Here is a 17512-nt window from a genome sequence, read left to right as displayed (position 1 = left end):
GATGGTCAGCAGGAGTCGCTGGTGAGAAAGGCAGCAGCACAATCTTTAGTGCATCTCCTTTCTGCCTCAGAAGAGTTTCGCGACCACAAAAAGAGTCCAGAAGGGTCTATTAGTTCATGCTTTCCCTAAGTAGTTTTAATTGGGATCATAGCCTCCATGCATTGTGCAAGCAGTGTGGAAACCCACCATCAGCTTCTGCACTGGTCTGACTGCACGGAGCCGGGGATGCCAAGCTTTCCTTCTGCTGTACGAAGGTCAAGTATCAGACAAGCATCACCAGTGGACCTTTACTCTTTGACATCCACTGTACACGAGCGTAAAGGAGCTTATTCTGCAGAACATGTCTTGAGAACATTCCCCTCCGTGTCTTCTTGTTTAATGTGGTTTAAGTCTTCTCTTACAAATGAAGGGACTTGTCTGAGGAGATGTTCTGCTCAGGAGCCACTGGAAATTCAAATTGAAATTGGGAGTTTCTGGTTATGTATGTTCTTATGCCACTTTGAATGTTGGACTTAAACGTCATCAACCCACTTTCCTTGTCAGTTAAAAGGCCTGTGCATTTACTGCTCTTTCTAAATCTGCAGAGGTGAATATCAATTTTATAACTATTTATTTTTATAACAATTTTGGAGTAAACAATTTTCTCTGGACAGTACATTGGCCACTTCAAAAGCTTTTCAATGGCCGTGCTAGCTCCAACTTCCCTGTCCTTTTTTATTTGCTGTTTAGTTGAGTTGAGTTTTTCTTGCACTTGATCTTGTCACTGAGTCTGGGAGTCAGTGGAAATGGCGCTAATGTAGTTTTTTGGTTGTTTCCCGGGAAGAACAGAAATCAGCTGCACTTAAAATTCCTGCTGCATTATAGGATTTATTGTTCTATCATCCTTGAACAAATAGGGTCCTTCAGATAAAGACTCACGCCATTCTTCAAAGACACTTACAGTACAGAGAAGCACTACCTCTAATTCTTCATTAAAAAAGCTTTTCACTATTTAAGTGCCACAGCCTTCTTGACGCAGACTGCTTCTCTCACCGTTTCAGATCGGCTCTTCAGATAATGCCGTCCTTATAACATCTGGAGGAGGATAGTCGTCGAGAATACGAATTGGATAAAAATCCATACGTTGCTATTAGAGTGAACACACCAGATACAAGAGTATAGGTCGGCATTGTCTTTTACCCATCAGAACAATCCCCAGCGCCCCTGCCCCTTGAGATATAGATTTGCAAACAAACGATCATTTATCCTTGTGCGAATATGCTACTTGCATGGCGCTATTCATTAATAATTCACTTTTTCATGATGTGTTCAATGCGCCTTTTGGCAATGAGCATCTGCACATCAACTGTTCATAATTTTCCTGCTTGAACCCATATGAAGAAGACGGCTGTTATTTGAATATGTAGCATGAGGCATTGTTTGGTCACACCCAGCAGGAAATTGTTTCTTTGACACTTATGAAGTAACCCTGTCTGTAATGGGGATGAAGTCTTTTTTCAATTACTGACAGCAAAGGAGCACTCTTTCATATGACCACAGTAATGCAATAAGGTCAGAGGCTTATATCACACATCTGTAGCTGACTTAATCCCAGTCACTGCCCTGCCCCAGCAACCCCTCCCCCCAAAAACATGACATAGTAACTCAAAAGCTAAAAAAAATCAAATAATTATCTGGGTTTGTTGCAATTCCTATGAGTACAGCCCAAACTTCAAGTTTCTGTCTAACATGACAGATTGCTCCCACACACGTACCTGACTCCTGCAAAAAATAATCAATTTCTGCTGCAGGTTGGGCTCCCAGACCCTTAAACACTGTAAACAACCCGCAGGACTGCTCGGGCTGTTTTATTCTATGATTGGTCGTGTGAAAGGGTGTCTCTTATTATATGAGAGATGTCATCTCATGGAGTTTGTGCGAGTTCTGGTTGCTCTTATACTAATACCAGACACCCTTCATACGACCTATTATACTTCTTATAAATCACACACATAAAGATCAGACACACAGATATCTTTAAAATCTTCTAAATTTGCGAACTGAGTACACACGGGGATTCCCCTCTGGCAGTCCCTCGAATAAAATAACGTTAAATAATAGTTCTGGGTGGTGAAATAAAGTTTTTATGACTGCAAACTGATGGATCGTTTGGAGAAATAGGGTGATGGGGCCATCGAATGTGCATAAAATGTTATTTATTTAAGATTTTCGTGACTTTTCTGATTTTCGCCATTGACTTTCACCAAAGCAGAGTTAGCACTCTGGTGACGTCACAGCATTTTTTTTTTCGAACTCTGGTACATACAATGAGCTGGACATGAGAAACAGAATTTTTCTACTTCTAGAATAACCTGAGAAATGATGCCTTTTTGGTGGAGTTCCCCTTTTAACGTAAAAAAACTATCAAAAACAAATGTACATCCTGCGAAACTCGCACCACTAGAATTTTTAAATCCCGATAATGCCACGAACAGGCTGACAGTTGTATATTATACTTGAATGTGATTGGTTGTGGGAAGACAATACATGGCCTATTCGGGTTGACAACAGCCAATCAGCGCCGTGGTTGCTGACATGAGAGAGTGAGAGCAAAGCAAAATGGAAAACAGGCAGAAGCAAAATCTGACTTTTCTTCTAAGAATTTTACTAGAAGCACAGAAACTAAGACTAAATATTGTGCACCCCTGCTGTAAGGAGATCTTGCAGGATCTGTCCCCAGGTGGATTCCTAGTCTCTGGGGGATATTTGCATAATTCTGCGAGGATGTGCATTTATTATATTTTCCCTTAGGTTTTCCTCGTCAAATACACAAGTAGCCTTAGAATAAGATTGTCAGATTTCTGTCACAGTAAGAGGGACAGCTTTTCGAAAGCAGACTCTGACCACACTGCTGGATGTCCTGGCCGAAACTCTCTCTGGTTCCTGTCTCCCCTTTGCCCTAAAAGACCCTTTCGACCATCTTAATATGAAGCAGTCTGTCCCAGTGTGCAATATCACTTTCACATGCTGCTCTGGATGGATATATTACTGCTCAGTATCCACATCGTTGCACTTTATTGCTTGTTTCTGTGCTGCTCTCTCCCAAACACAAATCATTCAGATTATATTTCTCAGGGAGGGTGTGGATCTTAGCAGGTATGATCATTCATCAGTATTGTTTCCCCCAGTGAGGACAGGACACGAAGGCTAAACTGCGTCTTTGCATTCCCAACGTTTCATTCTCTCTCATTTCCTTCATCAAGCGATGCCTTTAAATACTGAACGCCACACTTGTTATCCGAGACACGAACTGGAACAGAAATGAGTTGAGAGTGAAGTTAATATGCCGGAGGCCCTGGTGCTCTGCGTCCGTACGATGAGTTTGTGGGTGGATGTCCGTGTCCGACTGCATATGTTCACCTCTGCGTGTGCGTGTGTATATTTTGTATGTGTATGCATATGCACTCACACATTAGCTGATTCATCTTTGTATAGAGTCATCACGGACCATGTGAGAAACCATAAATCTAGACAATATAGCCTTAATGAGACTAGACGTGACAACAGACATGTCCCCGGTGTACCCAAAATAGTCAAACAGGGAAACAGATGACAACTCATATACTCTTAATGTCTATATACATATTATATATCTAAAATGCACTACATATATCATATATTTCATCAATTAGTGGTGCTAATTATGGTCTATTTTAATTGGGTTCCTTTTTCTGATTTTCTCTTGAAAGGGAGAAAGACATTGTCATTTTAGCTTAGGTACTTATTATTATTATTTTTTTTTTAAATTGCACACTTGTTGAAATAGAAATGACACTTCCATGTATTCCTGCTTGAGTTTCACAGGTGGAGATTACACTTCCGGCTGTGACCCTGTTCTCACCCCCAGCCACTCAATACACACCTCTCCACGCGCAATCCCTTTCTTTCTCACAAGATTAAATCGACAGTATCTTAAACTCCTTATTGCAAAGCTTCAACATAATATCCTCTCCCAGTTCAGTACTTTCATATTGACCTGCAAATTACTGTCACGCTACAGTCCAGGATGCATGTTCTGTTCTCCATACCAAACCATATTTAAACTGCTTTCTATCCATTGTACTTCAGCAAAGCGTCGTACATTAAAGTTCCTTTGTATGCAGAGATAAACGGTACATTTGAAAGACAATGAATCAGAAAAGAACATTCCTAGATAAACTTGATAACGATTTCACACAGTGTTCTCTAAGATTCAGGCAAAGCAGAGAGAGAGAGAGAGAGAGACATTCGTAAAGTGTGGGCTTACCTGGAAACGACAAGTGGAAGAATGAGCATTTTCAACATCCTCATTAGCAGCTCTCCAGGGAACTGGAAATATTTGACCTCCTGTGGAAGAAGAAAATAAATTAAATGGATTAGCCAATCTGTACAAAATACTAACAAAAAGACAACAACAACAAAAATGGAAGAGAAAAGAACATTAGTATGTTAATACAAATGTAATAAACACTTGGCCACAACCCCAAGACTTGGGTCATTTCTCAGCAGGTGTCCGTGAGCGCGAGACAAGAACATTTTCCTATGTTTAATGGCTGCATGTACTGTACCTTGGAATCAAACAAACCATCAATCAGAAACAACGACAGGACTGTTTTGCTTCTGTTTGTTTTGTTTCTGGTGAGACTGAATTTTCACAGACCTGCCAACAGCAAGCATTTCACGGCAATTACATGAGCCGTGTTTACTAGTGAGCTCTGGGAAATGCGGACGCTTTCAGGCCGTGAACAAAACCTGCTGACTACCACAGCAAAACGCACACAGCCTGCAGGGACATACACGGAAAACTAAAGCCGGGCGAGAGTGGGATCCATTGAAATGAAATCCTATACAGGGGTTTGCAGTGCTTCATGGGTAGAGATGTGGAAAAGAGGTTAACGTGTCTCAATGAAGCAAATAATTGGTCCTCTTGAGTCAATCTGAACTCAACTGGAATGAAAAACTGGAAGACCCTGGGACTCTCCAGGACCGGCCTGCACTTCCCTGGCCTGTAATATCTTGGAGGCCTTTTAGGAGTCTGGCAGGTTTCTGAGACACACTTAAGCTGCTGTCAGATGAACTCAGTGCGGGTTCATTCATTGTCAATGCGTGACCGCTGTGCTTTAGTTCATCGATTTTAAGTAAGTATGCTTTCTACAATATGCTCCAGCTTATACGCCTGTATCACTATGTCCTGGCTTTACATTTTTTACTGATCCACTACTGACAAGTAAACACGGTAGTGCATAAGAATCAGGTCGGTACTCTGCCATTTAAATCTTCTGTCTCCGTGCTGAGGATTGCGTTAATAAATACGGTGCCTCCGTTTTGCAGCGCACAGCTAAAATCTGCTGGTTTTGTTTTTCCAAAACTAATCTCTTCCGTCTCCTTCCTTAAACCAACACCCTCCCCACCCCCCCACAACTCCTGATTTCTCTCTCCAATTTGCAGAAAGAAAGAAACGCTGAGCTAATTAGTTCTGGCTGCAGAAATGGAAATATCTGGCGGCACACCACTCTGGGAAGAGGGGAACGGATTTGGCCAGCTTAGGCCTCACAAGTACAGCCAGAGACAACAGCGCAGCAGACTGCTCCAGGAACCGCACACCCTGTTACAAGGGGACATGTGTCCAAGTAGCACTTGTGTTTGTGTTACATGATGTACAATCCAAGTGTTATCATAAAATACAAATGTAAACCCTAACTGCTTTCTCTTAAAGTGGAGAAACACAACACTGTTAAATGACTTAACCCTGAAACGAACAGCTTTCTAACCCTGTTTATCAATACTTGAACAGGCTGTAATTCAAATAGTTATACACTCACCTAAAGGATTATTAGGAACACCATACTAATACTGTGTTTGACCCCCTTTCGCCTTCAGAACTGCCTTAATTCTACGTGGCATTGATTCAACAAGGTGCTGAAAGCATTCTTTAGAAATGTTGGCCCATATTGATAGGATAGCATCTTGCAGTTGATGGAGATTTGTGGGATGCACATCCAGGGCACGAAGCTCCCGTTCCACCACATCCCAAAGATGCTCTATTGGGTTGAGATCTGGTGACTGTGGGGGCCAGTTTAGTACAGTGAACTCATTGTCATATTCAAGAAACCAATTATTTGAAATGATTCAACCTTTGTGACATGGTGCATTATCCTGCTGGAAGTAGCCATCAGAGGATGGGTACATGGTGGTCATAAAGGGATGGACATGGTCAGAAACAATGCTCAGGTAGGCCGTGGCATTTAAACGATGCCCAACTGGCACTAAGGGGCCTAAAGTGTGCCAAGAAAACATCCCCCACACCATTACACCACCACCACCAGCCTGCACAGTGGTAACAAGGCATGATGGATCCATGTTCTCATTCTGTTTACGCCAAATTCTGACTCTACCATCTGAATGTCTCAACAGAAATCGAGACTCATCAGACCAGGCAACATTTTTCCAGTCTTCAACTGTCCAATTTTGGTGAGCTTGTGCAAATTGTAGCCTCTTTTTCCTATTTGTAGTGGAGATGAGTGGTACCCGGTGGGGTCTTCTGCTGTTGTAGCCCATCCGCCTCAAGGTTGTACGTGTTGTGGCTTCACAAATGCTTTGCTGCATACCTCGGTTGTAACGAGTGGTTATTTCAGTCAAAGTTGCTCTTCTATCAGCTTGAATCAGTCGGCCCATTCTCCTCTGACCTCTAGCATCAACAAGGCATTTTCGCCCACAGGACTGCCGCATACTGGATGTTTTTCCATTTTCACACCATTCTTTGTAAACCCTAGAAATGGTTGTGCGTGAAAATCCCAGTAACTGAGCAGATTGTGAAATACTCAGACCGGCCCGTCTGGCACCAACAACCATGCCACGCTCAAAATTGCTTAAATCACCTTTCTTTCCCATTCAGACATTCAGTTTGGAGTTCAGAAGATTGTCTTGACCAGGACCACACCCCTAAATGCATTGAAGCAACTGCCATGTGATTGGTTGGTTAGATAATTGCATTAATGAGAAATTGAACAGGTGTTCCTAATAATCCTTTAGGTGAGTGTATATCTTATATTGGTTTGAGTTCTATATTCACATATTTACATGCATATCAAGTTCAAATTTCAGCAGCCCTAGACCAAAATACATATACACATATATTATTAACATTTTAATAGTGATACTTGTAACCATCTCTCGTAGTGGAATGAATATTTAAACAGCCAGCTTTTAAAATTAAGACACATTTTATTTAGGAGATTATTAAAGCACCGTCATTTGGAGAGCGGATGAAAAGGACCCTGCTGTTTTAGTGTCATGGCCATTGCTTCCGTAATCTAGATCATAGAGCTCATAAACTGAAGACATACATTTTGCATTGCTGTGGCGATCATATAAACCTGTGAGAGGATCTCTTAGCCCTGTTAACAACATTCACAACCCCTGCCAGCCTTTCCAATTTCAACTTCTGGTCGGGTTACAGCTTGTAAACTGCCTCTCATGGCAGCCCACACCGGAGAAATATCACAGCTACAGACTCCACTGAGCAAAAGACGTGACAAAAAATTACAATTTCACAATTTCTCATGCAGTATAACATCCTACAGCTTGCCCTTTTCTGCAGCTGGCTTGATCAGATAGACACGAGGTTAAGCTGCATTTTCGCCCAGTGAGGATCCCAGCTGTTCGTGAATTGCAGAGACTCTAGGCATCCCGGCCACGTCCGCGAAGAAGCACATAAAGCAGAAACAAATAAAATAAATATTCCCAGGGACAATCCTGAGGAGCAACTGTGACGCGCACACAAACATTTTGGAACAAGATAGATTTCGCAGCACTTGTGGGTTCTGGAAAAACAAATCAAAAGTACAGTAAGCACTTTTCCTGCCTAAAGCTTTACCTCAAACCATAATTTACTACAGTTAAATACCAGAGACAGTGATTGAGCTCTATGAGTGCTATAAGGCACCCAGTACTGTCCCTGTGGTGTCCCTGTCCTTGTTTGTTACAGAGTGCATGAAAGCTGCATCTCTAAAGGTGTCACCTTGGCACCAACCTAGAATATACAGTATCTGCAGTCCAGTCAATACACGTTAATCTGTCTTGCATTTCTGGGACCTTCTTTCCGTTTGTGTTTTTTATAATAATAATAATAATAACAACAACAACGACAATTTGCTAATTTATAATTAGTAGAACAATAATTCCACAACAAGCCATAAAACCTCAGTCCACAGATGGTAAAAAAACAACTCCCTGTCATGAAATTATGAACGTCCCTAATCTTATCTGTGCTAATCTGTAATTATGAAGCGATGGCAGGAATCTATTTCAATTAGGTGCAATCTTGAACGGCTGGCTACAGCAAAAAAAAATAACTTTAGATGAACAGGCAATTGGAAAATTTACTGTATTATGAATGACCTACGTGATCATTATTTAACTTTTTATAAAAAAAATTGCAGGTTTGCCTGATTTCTATCAATAGAATGTGAAAGTTGATAAAAGCAAATATCCAATATCCAAGCTAATATCCAGACAATGGTCTATGTCCTCCGCCTGCTTTTCAAGTGACTGCTACTGTTTTGAGACCAAACAGGCTTGCACAGGTTTACCCAGCAAGGCTTAATGCATCTTCATTTAACAGGTAACAAAACTGTAAATCCACTGCTAATTTAGAGCATACCGAAGTCCCCAGCTTGTACGATTTATGTTTAAAAGATCACATTCTCTATAGTGCAATAAATGTCTGCAGGGTGTGTGCTGTGCATTTCCATAGGCGGGTTAGGGGGTCATTCGCTTTATGTAACTGGATGAGGAATCTTAAGGAAATAAAATCTTGTTTCGATGGAGATTATGCTGAAAAGGGGATGTGCCACGCTGTGTAGCAACATTGTACGATTAAATACGAGGCAAGACATATAAGACGCTGGTAAAGCTGTTATCGCTGCGGCGAACAACAGCAAGTTTTGAATTGTAATTTTCCGTCTTGTAATCTGTTCCACTCCAGCAGCAGCGCCCGGGGCTTTTATCCACACCAGACCATCTGTATGGAGAGCTGGGTTTCCGTTTCAATCACATATCCGCATGGTTATAAAGAATTGTCACATACGTACGGCACATGGGTGTTTGGTGGCATTTCAAGAGCAACTGCATACATATAATGATCTCATTGATTGTAATGCTGTGTTGGTCCCAGTGCTGTAGTGGTGACTAAGATAGTGGATATACTCTAATTCCCAAATTTGTTGGGGATTTGTTGACCAGGGAATGGCAGACGAACAATATAATTAATTATAGGAAATTATACAAAGGTATACGCAAGATCTTCCCAAATTACGCAAAGTTCCCTTCAATTTAGGTGGGCATACGGCATATGCCTGCCTATGCCCTCGACTACACCACTGGTTAGTCCTATGAAACAGTATTTACGTATTTAAGAGGGATTTGTAGTGCTGCATGATACCTGTACACGCTTTGGAGGGAGTGTGTATGCAAGGGTGAACTCTGCAATTAGAGATGGAAAGGGTATAAATAAATGATACTGGGGCGATTTCAAGATGTATAAAGCAATAAAAGAAACAAATAAAAAAAGAGTCACAGTTTTACTGAAGAGTCAGCTTCTCCTTCCTAAATCACTCCTCTCTCATCCTCTGGGGTCTGAGCCACGAAACACAGCTGCCCCCTTAATAGCTGCAGTACAGGTGCGACCAGTTGGTGAATTAGGCCATCCGCTAATTCACATAACAATCAAGGTGGAAATTAAATGTTACATCATGCCCCTGGCTACAGAATGCCCCCGTTACATGGTTGACATCAATTCTGCCTTCGGTTGGAGGAATTCTATATGGTGCCTGATTTCAGCATAATTGTAGTCCCTGATTCCTAGAGACTGAATCCACAATCTTGTGCTGCTGCAGTTTATGACATTTACAACTCATAGATAACCTAACCCTGAGCAAACAATCAAGACTCCCTGAAGCTTAAAGCCTGAGCCCCACACACTGGCATTCACTTAAAATGTATCAAATCATTTGGCTGTCTTCTTAGGTTCAGTTTGCAGCAGCACTGCAGGAAATACAAGCGGTGAGAGCCGATAATAACAGTTAAAGAGCTTTTCTATTCTGCATTATGGGGGGATGGCTTAGTTTCTAGTTTAAGAGCCGGATCAGCACAGCACTGAGAAGTGACACAGGGCGAGGGCGAGGGAGAGGGAGAGACAGAGAGAGCGAGAGAGCTTTGTATGAGTGCCACTCACAACTGGCACAGTGCAGATGCCAACATCCAAGTCAAACAGCCAATTAAGAGGGCACAAGCAGTAAAAGGCCTCATTAAAATAGGAAGCATACACAGGAATAGGAAGGTTCTTGCATCAGTAGAAGATTTTAAAAACAGATTTAGCACATCACAAATTCTGGAGAGGGAATATTGGAGAGGTGAACCAGTAGAGTACTGCACTGTCGTGACATTGTCTGCTTCTGATTTCTGTCAGATGCCGTAACCTTTAGATGAGGCAATTATTAAATCCACGGAGGAACAGACTGGCAAACTTGTGAAGTTTTACACAGTGTCCAGGTCACCTCTCATGCACTCCGTTTCCAGCGAGGTGGAGAGGGGTGGGTGGGTGGGACCATCCCTCTGATCCCCCTAGAGGAACAAGTTTACACATATCACAAGAAGCTTTAGCCCCTCTGTTCCCTGTGATACTCCAATTGCTCTGCTACCAGTCCACAGGCGTGAGCAATAGGAGAACCAAAGAACCTGCAGTATTTGAACCATACTCTAGGCAGAGATCTCACATCTTGCATTTAAAGATAACATTAAAATAAAAAAGTAGGTCTACTTATTGCTGGGTCTGAAACTGAAACTCAGTACAGACATTCGGGCAAGCAATAGACTTCCTAATAGGACAGGGTGCCGGTAAATACGTCGACAGGGCACAAGGCCACGCAACTCACTAGGTCACCCCATTTGTCTTAAGACCGCGGCAGTCAGTGCTTTCCTTAATTAACCTACTTATTAAGTTGGCAAGGCAAAGGTAAAGCTGCTGCATGAGGCACTGTCACCTCCTGACCGAGAGCAGTGGCTGCCCGGGCCGATGCCTGTGTGAAAGTTAACCACAATCACCCCCCAAAACCAGGGATAGACAATATATGCTTTAATTTAGATTGCCCACCTGCACACCTTGAAATGCAGTGTGCGTACATTAAAGACACAATCCATCCTGTCAGCTTTTAACACATATTCTAATTTGCAAATCATACAGCAATGGTATGTGGCCACTGACAGGTGAAATAGCATATCAATGGTTGTGTGTAATCCCCTTCGCTCTTGGCAGAGCAAACACAGAGAAGAGAGGCCCGATTAAGAGCACGGACAGCTGATCTGTCGCAGCGAATGAGTGGTCACTGACCGTTCAGCAGGAAGTAAGCACAGGTCCGGCTCGGGCGAACAGCTGGTGACGTGACAGCGCTCTAATCCAGCAGTCTGTGTGCCCGCACTGAAATCAGGTGTTTAAGCACCGTCCCTGTCTGCTGCAGTAACCCCTCCTTCGTATCCTGCCAGCTTTCCATGCCTGCGGTCACCTGCTGCAGCCCAGCCAGCATTTGGGACCTGGGAGATATGGGAAACAACACCCTCCCTCCCCTAGGATAGGATCATTTATTTTACTGTGTTAAAAAGTCCTGGTTTAAGGACTTAGAAATTGTAAAATGTAAACACCTTGTGATGCCTGTAAGCTAGGTGTTGTACAGTCACGGATCATATTCGTTGAGTATTTGTAGGAAGTCAAATGTTGCAGCTGGGGAAGTCCAGACCTCACAGCAGTTATCGGTTTCAAGACTGGATATGTCAAGTTAGGAGTTTATGAATATTGTACTTGTGAAATGTGAATGGGTGCCCAAACTGCAGGTGTGAGAGAAGGTGCAGCCATTTTCAATTCTACACCCTGCTTAATGCAGATTACAAAACTGAAGAAGCAAAAATACTTCAGGAATGGCTCAAACAGCTGAACACTTCAGGGTTTCATCTCTGGATAACTTCCAAATCCTTAACGAAGCTTAAAGCGAAGGGTCACACAGGTGTTACATTATTGTTTGACAATGTTTTAATATTAAACTACCCTTGTTCAACTCTGCATATCACATCAAGAATATCAATCTTCACTCTCACCTGATTGTGCAACTCGACAAGAGCTACACACTGAAGGGAGAGGCGTCACACTAACATACTACTTTAAAAAGACAGGTGCACAATCAAGACATCACAGACAACCCCTCTTTCTCAGTTTTATGAGCGAGGGGGTATTAAGTGATCTTGGTGGGGGATCATTTGAAAACTAAAACTAGAAAACGTTTGAAAACTAAAACTTGAAACACTAAATTAAATAAAGACAAACAATTGAGCTGCAGTTTTATGGGGAACCTATTAAATATGTCCCACCTCAGCAATTAAGTTCAGTATTTGAAATCTCTTGAGTATCTACAATTAATTAAAAAGCACATTATTGTGATGAATCAGTCCTCTGGTGACAATGCTTTCCAAAGTATTAACCTTCAAAGTCAAGACACTCTTCACACAATGAATTCTCTAAGGTTTCCAGCGTGCTCATTAATCCAGGATTCGGATGCTGCCTGCAGCCGACTCTTTAATGCTGAAGAGGAGGTCTCGGCTGTGCCGCACTTTCCTGTCCTTCTCCTTTCCCTTCCTCAGACCCCTTCTCTGAATGTTAAACATATCCCTTTAGTACGAACAGACACCGAACTGACACTTACAGGATTCCATGAGAAGGACTGTCTTTCTCCACCAGCCATCACCACAACAGACTGCAGATTATAACACTTCTAATAAATTAAATACACATACTGACGGCCTTTTGTTCCGACAACTGGTGGAAGCAATAGAAAGGCAATGGTGATGACTGCTCCTAATGAGCCACGCTCTTGTATAGATAATAGGTTACTCCAAGTCCTGTGCAGGTACATTTCTGGAAACACCGATAAAGTTAGACTTCCCACTAATACTGATCGTTAATCGAAAGAACAGTGACTGAGGGGTTAAAAACACGACCTGAAACTGAAGGCCTTTCCCAGGATACAGGGTCCCGACCTTGAGACTAGCCTTGTTGAGAGCTCAGAATATGAGACAAGTAGCAAAGTGCAGATCAGCCAGAGAGATGAGACGGACCCCGTTCATATTTTCATATTAATGTTTAACTTGCTGGACTCATTCAGGTGGAGAGTCCTTCATGTGAAGACGTGTCCCTTTTCGAACACGATCAGGACTCTGGCTCTCCAGGAAGAGATAAGCACGATGGTAGAGTAGCCTCATTAATGGCATGACTGCACCCACTGCTCAGGGTGGGAAATAGACTTGGTAATAAAATGCTGCACTGCAATACTGACCTTCTCAAGATGAAGGACACAATTGAAAAGAAGCAAACATACAAATGAACTTAGAACAAACAACAAACAACAAAACACACATTATTTCAGATGTTCGCTTCGGTAAGGTCTACAGTTGGATAAATGGATAAAAGGCACTGTGGCCTTCAATAGCAGCAAGGAAAACTACAATAATAGGTTTTCTCAAGAGCAAGGCCAACAGTACAGCATGATGAGAAGACACTCCCTTGGGTGGCCATGATTGGCTTTCATTTCCTCTCTTTGTGACAGAGCTACAACTCAAAGCATGTCAGCAGTGTGGGGGGAGAAGACCGGACAGCAGTGCGATGTCAGCGAAGATATCGGGAGTACTGCAGAGACAATTTCATCAATAGTCAATGGGACTGGCCTGGGAAGACTGGGGTCCAGCCTGGAGCAGACCCAGGTTCAGCGACCCAGAGACTACCAAACAATCTGGATCCCAAATCATGGTGGGAGCACAGACACTTCCCTCTTAGCATCTTCATATAAAAAACAAAAACATTTCAGCCCTTTGTTAGAGAGCATCCCTGCTCAGTCCAGCACTGAAGGTGCTAATCAGTTCAAAAATAAAATCTTCTGGACTAAGTGACCTCCAATGGGGCACGGCCTTCCTCATATTCTCAGACCAATCAGTGATCCAATCAGCCTCCCAGTGAATAAATTATCCGGCCTTGTTTACCAACCTTATAGCACCAAGAACCCTTGAAAACGAGTTTAATGGTGTGTGCATATTATCCTAAAACTATTCAGTTATGATTGGTTTAACTTTGCTATAATCAGGCCATTTTCAGGGCCTTCTCTAATTCCCCAATTGTCACAGTGAGTGTCTCCAGCCACTCAGTTGGGTTACCTGTACAGGGTTAGGGCAGTTCATGCAGATGGTGCTGATCTAACTTAATTGACCCTTAATTAGTTAATTAATCTTCTTGCTGATGATCCCTTAACAATGAAGGTCGTCTCCCCTTAATAGTAAACACAGTCATTGTAGTAGAGTTACACAGTATTAAAGAAAGCACAATAAACTATTTCCCAAAGGAACAAAATATAGATAAAGCACCTTTGAACTGTAAACATTAATATATATATATATCCCCAGAAAACACGGCGCTCAGGTATAGGAGATCTCCGCACAAATTGGGAAGAGCAAAATGTCAAAACAAGTATCACCATGGTAACAAGAAAGCTATCAGATAAAGGATGAGGGGGAGCAGATGTGTTCGTTTGGATTTGAACAAGGGCACTGGAGGTACAGGATGAGAAGGATACAGATCATTTAGTCTGTAAAAGGGCTTTTTGTGTGGAAGAGCTGAATACCTTCTCTAATACATCCTTTCTGTGGAAGGAAAGCACTTCTCTAAATGGTCACCGAACAAGCAATCCCTCTGGTTTAAAGACAAACAAACAAAGACCATTTTTTCTTTAAGGGAAACTTTTGACTTAAACTATGGAGAATTTGAAGATTTGAGGAAGGAGGTGAAAAATAGAGTTTCCTAATGTACGAAAAGTGACAAGGAAAAAGAATAAGGCTCAAAAGAGACATAGGAAAGTGACACATCCACCATGTTTCAATGCCTACTGTCTGGGGGGTTGTAAACAGGTTAATAATATTCTCCAGTGAGGACTGCTGCTTGTGATGGAAGAAAGCACGAGACTTGCTTTCTTGCCCCCTGCCTCCAGTCACTGCTTTAGCCTGTGTGGAGTCAGATGCGTTCGAGTGCCACAGTCCCGTATCCAGCCCTGCCCAGCTGCTGCCCTGTGAGAGATGCTCGATGTGCCAGGATGACAGGGGAGCCCTGTTCACCGCCTCATCCTGACAGGATGGTCGCCTGCCAGCTGCCCAGTCTACTGGTCTCACGTGCCCAGAGGCTCCGGGCCACCGCGGCCTGTATTGACACAGTTTGAGTCTCAGTGCCACTGTGTTGTGCTGGGCTTCCTGCTTGAGTTGCCACAAAAATTAGGGTAAGGGGTGGACAGTAGAGGACAGCTGAGCACTGGTGATATTACTCTGATGTATAATTCACTTTATATGTGACTGTCACTCTACTGCCTGAATGGGCTTCACTTTCTGAGGCTGACAAACTGTGTATAGATTCACCTCATTATCTTTCGCTCATTCATAACAAATTTATATGCTGTAGACGAACCTCCAATTGGCAGTTGTTCTGTTACAACAGGAATGCTCAGTCTTGTGTGAAAAACAAATTACCAACGATTGCTTAACATGAACAATGCAGAATTTGAGCACAGAGGAACTGCCGGGAGCATCATCAAACTGTTCTGTTAAGACAGACACGTGTCTTACTGACCGACTGCTGTCTAAGTGTGCTTATTGCGAACCATGGTATTCAACGAAAATCTGTGGTGAAATTAGCTATTTTACAGGGAGACGATAATGCACCATAATCATATCACTGCTGTGCAAATTGACTATAAGAAACGGCAACACTGTGGAAATGTGCTTCATTAAGATGTCCACCCACTGAGGAAATTAGCTGCACCACTCTTCCCAGCTACTGTGCAAAATGATCTTGGTGAACTGCAAACACGTTTTGTTTACTTGCACTGCTATGGTAGCTTTCAGGAGCCAACCAATGAAAACACAAGAATTACAGGGATATTAAAGGGGGTGGAAATGGCCTTGTTGAAACTGTGTAAAATTATAAATCTCATTCAAGTGAACTTGCGAAGACACATGAGACATGATGCAGTTTGTTTTTGTGGGTTTTTTTTTCGAATCCTCAGAGTAGTCCTGAATTAATGTGTAATTCTGCACAGATAACGTGCTCTGCCTGAGCTGCTCATAGCTCTGACTACTTCTCCTTATATATATAAAAAAGAAACCTGACAAAAGGTCTTGGTAATGTTTTTGAAAATATTGTCCTTCAATGTGTTTTCAGTTGGTAAGGGCTAAGCAGCACTCTCAGCTAATGTGCAATCGCTAAGAGCATTTCTGTGTGATTGAATGCTAATCCCCTGAAGTCAAAGCATTGGGCTGCCCTTTATTTTTAGATATATTCTGAAATATGGCTGGGGTTTGTTCATCATTTGTCCCGCTCCCTTCGCCAGACATTCATTTTCTCCGTGAGAATTCACTCCAATCAGTGTTCGTCAAGGCTGGCGTGTTTCAGCCCCCTGCTGCCCACAGCGTTTCTAGGTGACACGTGAACCATTCAGGGGGTTTTATAGCGGTGCCAGTGTTTAAGAATGAGTGCCTGTGAAACAGCTTGCGCTACACTCATGATGTTTAATAGTAAATCCTCTGCGATGTCAGTCCTCAATCATCTCACACTGGAGACACACTGGAGAGCACACCTAATGCCCTTCTCAAAAATGCTTGAGATCCCAAGTGCCATCCCATAAACAGAAAGTGAGTTAAGAAAGTAAAAACAGCAAACAGGGCTTTGTAAGGGAAACGGGACAGGAAATCAAAACCCAAACCAGCATTTTGCAATTACTACCTGTACCCTCTACCTAGAATATTGCCTAGATACAATGTGGGGGTTGGGCAGGCGGGGTACAGGTGAAGGAAGGAGCCCTGTTCTCTAGGAGGACCCGATAGAGACCAGCGAGGGCACTGACCTGCTCGGAGAGCCGCCGCGTCCGTAGGAAGAAGCCCAGGAGGCAGCCGATGATGACGGAGAGCACAGAGAGGATCAGCAGCCCATTCCTCTTGCACACATCCTTCACCCGCACCCACACCGCGTCCAGCGCCACGGCCATCGCGACACCCCAGCCCGGGCCGGATCAATACCCCATATATGGAATGGGAGAATCCAGACAGGAGGCGGACGGTGGGGAGTCGGACAGAGAGACAGTAGAAAGAGAGAGAGACAGAGAGAGAGTGGAAAGGATGACACGGAGTGAAGCAGCCTGAGATCCCCTCTTCCGAAGCACTTTCGGCTTTTCGACCAAGCAGCTCTCTCTAGCTGTACAGGACTAAGGAGATCATCACACTTTCCAGGCGCATTCCCTTGCCCCACCTACCCTAGGCCACCCCCAGTGCAGCAGCTCTGCCAATAGGGGGCCCGTGACAGCTGGCATTATTGTCCTCCGGGTTAATACCATCAATCCTATTAGCGAGCACTACATTAAGG

General features: G+C 43.1%; 1 protein-coding gene across 2 annotated transcripts in view; it reads right to left on the bottom strand.

The window, feature by feature from the left end:
- Positions 1–17293, bottom strand: part of LOC136714578 (excitatory amino acid transporter 5-like) — a 44694-nt gene extending 27401 nt beyond the window's left edge. For both annotated transcript variants that reach the window (XM_066692132.1, XM_066692131.1), the window contains exons 1-2: positions 16998–17293; positions 4286–4365 (exon numbers count right to left, since the gene is read on the bottom strand). In XM_066692132.1, coding sequence (XP_066548229.1) covers positions 4286–4365; positions 16998–17138 — 221 coding nt within the window. In that variant the 5' untranslated portion in view covers positions 17139–17293. The remainder of the gene's footprint in view (positions 1–4285; positions 4366–16997) is intronic.
- Between the last annotated feature and the right edge of the window lie 219 nt (positions 17294–17512).

This window comes from Amia ocellicauda, chromosome 19 (assembly GCF_036373705.1).
Source record: "Amia ocellicauda isolate fAmiCal2 chromosome 19, fAmiCal2.hap1, whole genome shotgun sequence".
Classification (NCBI taxonomy): Eukaryota; Metazoa; Chordata; class Actinopteri; order Amiiformes; family Amiidae; genus Amia; species Amia ocellicauda.
The sequence above is the reverse complement of the archived record's forward strand: the minus strand, read 5'-3'. Positions and strand labels throughout refer to the sequence as shown.